The sequence below is a fragment of the Hyla sarda genome, chromosome 1 (assembly GCF_029499605.1).
Source record: "Hyla sarda isolate aHylSar1 chromosome 1, aHylSar1.hap1, whole genome shotgun sequence".
NCBI classification, from domain to species: Eukaryota; Metazoa; Chordata; class Amphibia; order Anura; family Hylidae; genus Hyla; species Hyla sarda.
The window spans coordinates 111,427,229-111,432,466 of record NC_079189.1 but is presented as its reverse complement, the minus strand read 5'-3'; the positions used below and the strand labels follow the sequence as shown (position 1 = coordinate 111,432,466).

General features: G+C 39.2%; 1 protein-coding gene across 1 annotated transcript; it reads right to left on the bottom strand.

Moving 5' to 3' along the window:
- Positions 1-3,327: 3,327 nt before the first annotated feature.
- Positions 3,328-4,903, bottom strand: LOC130302307 (putative claudin-24). The gene has a single exon (XM_056551698.1). The coding sequence runs from the start codon at positions 4,873-4,875 to the stop codon at positions 4,213-4,215; it is 663 nt and encodes a 220-aa protein (XP_056407673.1). The 5' UTR covers positions 4,876-4,903; the 3' UTR covers positions 3,328-4,212.
- Between the last annotated feature and the right edge of the window lie 335 nt (positions 4,904-5,238).

Sequence of the window (5,238 nt, the reverse complement as noted above, 5' to 3'; positions counted from 1 at the left end):
CCGCCAATCGTCGCCCGCAGGGTAAGTGGTCTTCGTCGCCGATCCCCTTAGGTTTCCCACATGGGTCACTGATACTGGATCTGTAACATGACTAGTAAGAGAATTCTGAGTAAGCAGCAGGGTTTTCCCAATCTGGACAACCAACATTAAACTTGTGCAGACAGGGGCTACAAAGAGGAAACCTTATTTTGGAGAACCCAACACATCCATTTGTTACATGGAGAGCCCTACTGGTTTCAGTAGACCCAATGTCATGCTTCATTTTACCTGTGATGGTGCTGCAGAGGAATTGAATACTTGCTGCCAGGATCCCATGGGAATCCCAGCAGTGGGAATATCTATGAACAGTTTCCATCCAAAGAACCTTTTAACAACCTTTCAACGTATGTTGAGGGACCACTGTACATGTAACATGGGTAGAGAACAGTACAGCATATGTAAGACAGGGAGAGTACAGTACATGTAACATGGGTAGAGAACAGTACAGTAGATGTAAGACACAGAGAGAACAGTACAGTACACGTAACACAGGTAGAGAACAGTATAGTACATGTAACACAGGGAGAGAACAGTACAGTACATGTAACATGGGTAGAGAACAGTGCAGTTCATGTAACACAGGTAGAGAACAGTACAGTACAGTACATGTAGCACAGGGAGAGAACAGTACAGTATATGTAACATGGGTAGAGAACAGTACAATACATGTAATACAGGGAGAGAACAGTACAGTATATGTAACACGGGTAGAGAACAGTACAGTACATGTAACACAGGGAGAGAACAGTACAGTACATGTAACACGGGGAGAGAACAGTACAGTACATGTAACACGGGGAGAGAACAGTACAGTACATGTAACACGGGTAGAGAACAGTACAATACATGTAACACAGGTAGAGAACAGTACAGTACATGTAACACAGGTAGAGAACAGTACAATACATGTAACACAGGTAGAGAACAGTACAGTACATGTAATACAGGTAGAGAACAGTACAATGCATGTAACACAGGTAGAGAACAGTACAGTACATGTAACACAGGGAGAGAACAGTACAGTACATGTAACACAGGTAGAGAACAGTACAGTACATGTAACACAGGTAGAGAACAGTACAATGCATGTAACACAGGTAGAGAACAGTACAGTATATGTAACACAGGTAGAGAACAGTACAATACATGTGATACAGGGAGAGAACAGTACAGTATATGTAACACGGGTAGAGAACAGTACAGTACATGTAACACAGGGAGAGAACAGTACAGTACATGTAACACGGGGAGAGAACAGTACAGTACATGTAACACGGGGAGAGAACAGTACAATACATGTAACACGGATAGAGAACAGTACAGTACATGTAACACAGGCAGAGAACAGTACAATACATGTAATACAGGGAGAGAACAGTACAGTACATGTAATACAGGTAGAGAACAGTACAATGCATGTAACACAGGAAGAGAACAGTACAATACATGTGATACAGGGAGAGAACAGTACAATATATGTAACACGGGGAGAGAACAGTACAGTACATGTAATACAGGGAGAGAACAGTACAATGCATGTAACACAGGAAGAGAACAGTACAATACATGTGATACAGGGAGAGAACAGTACAGTATATGTAACACGGGGAGAGAACAGTACAGTATATGTAACACGGGTAGAGAACAGTACAGTACATGTAACACAGGGAGAAAACAGTACAGTACATGTAAGACAGGGAGAGAACAGGAAACAAATCTGTGTGTGCTGCATCTTCATGGAACCTAAAAAGGTTATTTGGAAGGTCATATTATAGAATTAGCATTTTAAACTCCAGTCCAGCACAGAACAAATCATGAAAAAACACAACTGTGAGGTTTGCTTTTATACAAGGCTAGCATTATTGTAGAAAAGAAATGCACACGTGCTTTGCAAATAATGGGTCACTGATACTGGATCTGTAACATGACTAGTAAGAGAATTCTGAGTAAGCAGCAGGGTTTTCCCAATCTGGACAACCAACATTAAACTTGTGCAGACAGGGGCTACAAAGAGGAAACCTTATTTTGGAGAACCCAACACATCCATTTGTTACATGGAGAGCCCTACTGCTTTCAGTAGACCCAATGTCATGCTTCATTTTACCTGTGATGGTGCTGCAGAGGAATTGAATACTTGCTGCCAGGATCCCATGGGAATCCCAGCAGTGGGAATATCTATGAACAGTTTCCATCCAAAGAACCTTTTAACAAAAAGGATTTGTCTCAGTGGAAAAACCTATTATATAAATAGATAGTTGCATACCCCAGTGGTCATAGTCAACCCTGACAGACCTTACAGTATTTAAGAGGTTTCTCTTTTCTCCAAATGTTTCATTTTACTGTATATTTTAACTAGAATATTTTTTAAAGGAAGTGTCAGAACCCCCACTAACAGTCACAACAGTGGAATTACAAGCCATAATGTTGCGACAGTTGATTTACTGAACCTGTATAAAGGAGTACTGTGGTGCCGTAGAATTTATCCCCTGACCGCTGCCCCCCCACGATCTCCCGTACAGCACCCTGACTCCCCCCAGGAATGAAGCATGTGAGCCCCTGTACAAAGGGCTGGCCAACACGCCTCCTCCATGTACAGCGTTTGAGTATCTCCAGCTCATGCGAGGGTTGATACGCTCTGTTCCTGGGGCCGAACAACCAGCACCAACCCCCATCCTCCCCCCTGCGATCAGACACTTATCCCCTATCCTCTGGAAATGAGTTAAGTTGTACGCCACTACAGGACTCCTTTTAAGAGGGCCTAAATGTATTTCTTGAAAAAAAAATGCTATATTACTAGATATGTTTACTAGATATCTGGAGGCGTGACATCAATCTATTTATTTAATTTATTTCCTGTATTATGATACAACTAACATCTGTCTCATATGGGTTTTTCCTTCCTCTGGATCAACACAGAAGGGTTATAAGCTTTTGCCCAACGTGTTTTTAGATTAAAAACACATTGGGCAAAAGTAGCAGTAACAGTAAGGAAAAAGAACAATCATCCAGTCCTGGAATTACCCCAGTTACTGATGATATTAGATCCAGTACAACTACAGTAATTCCAGTGGCAAAATAATAGCAATTGCCAGAAAATAGATAACAGACAAAGATATAGACAACATTAAAGTGACTATAGATGACTAAGATGCCATGTAGTATGCTTTACTAATAAAGGAAGTAAACACTTACAGGTTATCAGTTCATTTGGCAACTTATTATTAAAACTCAGCGCTTACGTTTTAATACTTGTAGATACAAAATCATAAAAAGGGCTACAAATAACATGGATACAAATAACAAGGACAGATTATAAGTGAACTTGACTCCTTTGAAGCTAATAAGATTAACTGACCTGTAATCAGTCTCAAAGACTGAACCCAAAGACTTAGCAAAATTAGGAAAACTTAAACATAAAAATTACAAATGTTTGTATGTCACACAGATGGAGGACATATGCAAGGATGAATTAAATGGTTTTTTTTTGTATTAAACATTGGAAAAAAAAGAAAAAAACTTCAAATTGTCAGTAACACTGTAAAAAGGCTCAGAATATATTGCAAGATATCAAAGATGATTTCAAATGTTAAATAAAGTGAAAAGTGGGAGAAATCTCCATCCTTTATTCGTTTTATGTCAGTCCTATTATGATTTGTCAGTGTAATAATCCTAAATTTCACATAATTAGGGTTATTTTGATCAAACGCTACTTTTAACTGAAATTATGGACAGTGGATGAAAGGTATGAACTGTACCAAATGTGTTAAGAGACAAGCTGAATCATTAATATTAATACGTATAAAATGGAATGCAGCACCTGAGCATCATTGTTGATGGTGCATGTATTTATAATATGAATGCACAAGCTTAACCAACATGGAAGATGAAACCACGGGAAGAATGACATAAGATTTTTTTTTTTGTATTACATAATATGACTCTGGACTTCAAGATCAAAGGCATATTTTGCAAGGTTGCTCGACTCTTTCTGAAGAACCAACATCAAATACATCAAAAGTAGTAATAATACTGACTTGCACATGGCCAAGTCTTACGAATGACTAGCAATGTCACTTCCAATGAAAGATAAAAATTTTTTTTAAAGATAAACATGTATTAGAGACTCATTTACACATGGTTTGAGATCCATAGCTAAATAATACCTATTAAGTATCATATAGTCAGATCTGGATATTTTGAGTCCACTGATAAACATTGTTCATGCTGCTTGGTAGGCTTGTAAGATACAGATGATAAGTCAGAAGATGTAAAGCAGTAGGAGAAGGCGAGAAGAGATCCACCAAGGAAAAGAAAAAAACTTCCAAACCAACCCATGAAAAGAGCTTCACCAAACTCCCATCTTGGGACAATGTCTGGGATAGATTCATCCCAAAACTCCTGAACAGTGTCATAAGCCACCCATGAGACTGGAACTAAGACACTTAGTCCTGAAGTCCAAAGCATTATGCCTCCTAGAAGCAAGAGTCGATTCTTCAGCTCCTGATTTCCTGCTCCAAATTTCACACATTCTAAACCAAGACTGGAGATGGCAAGTCCAAGCATCCCAGAACCATTGGATAGGCACATCAAAATCCTTGAAATCCTGAACTCTGATGAAAGAGCCAAGAAAGAATCAAAGTCTTTGCATTGCATTCCTCCTTCTTCTTGAACAACGCAAGTCTGCCAGAGTCCCATGGTCCAGTTTTCTAATTCATTCAAATCTAGATTCAAGTTTTTCCAGAGAGGCACATATGTGGTAACACAGGACAAAATCAATCCTGCCAGAGAAAACAAAGTCCCTCCAAATTGTATGTAAGTTCTTTTGGCCAAAGCCATACTTTTTAGTTATTCCTTGAAAGTACCGGTGTAAGAACACCTCAGCAGGTATCTGGTGTCTTGCAGTGAACAGATATTCTTGGCTTCTAGCAACAGGGTATATAAGCCTTAGACTTTAACTCATGGGTGACCTTTGTTCTTACAAAAGATACTGTTTCATATCGATGTGGGAGGAAATCCTGGCAGCTAGGAGTTAAGTTTATGATAAGCATTTGATCTGTTACCTTTCAATTTACTGGGTAAAATTATATCCCAATGCCTGATGATTACAAGTCAGTGGACGAACAAAGAGCGCTCTATGACCCCTCACCCTAAAACACAACAGAAATCATTGTGCTTCAGTATGGATTAATTAGATTTTAA

What these genes read in the sequence shown, in the direction of transcription:
- LOC130302307 (XM_056551698.1), bottom strand. Translation starts at nt 4,875, where the DNA reads ATGGCTTTGGCCAAAAGAACTTACATACAATTTGGAGGGACTTTGTTT.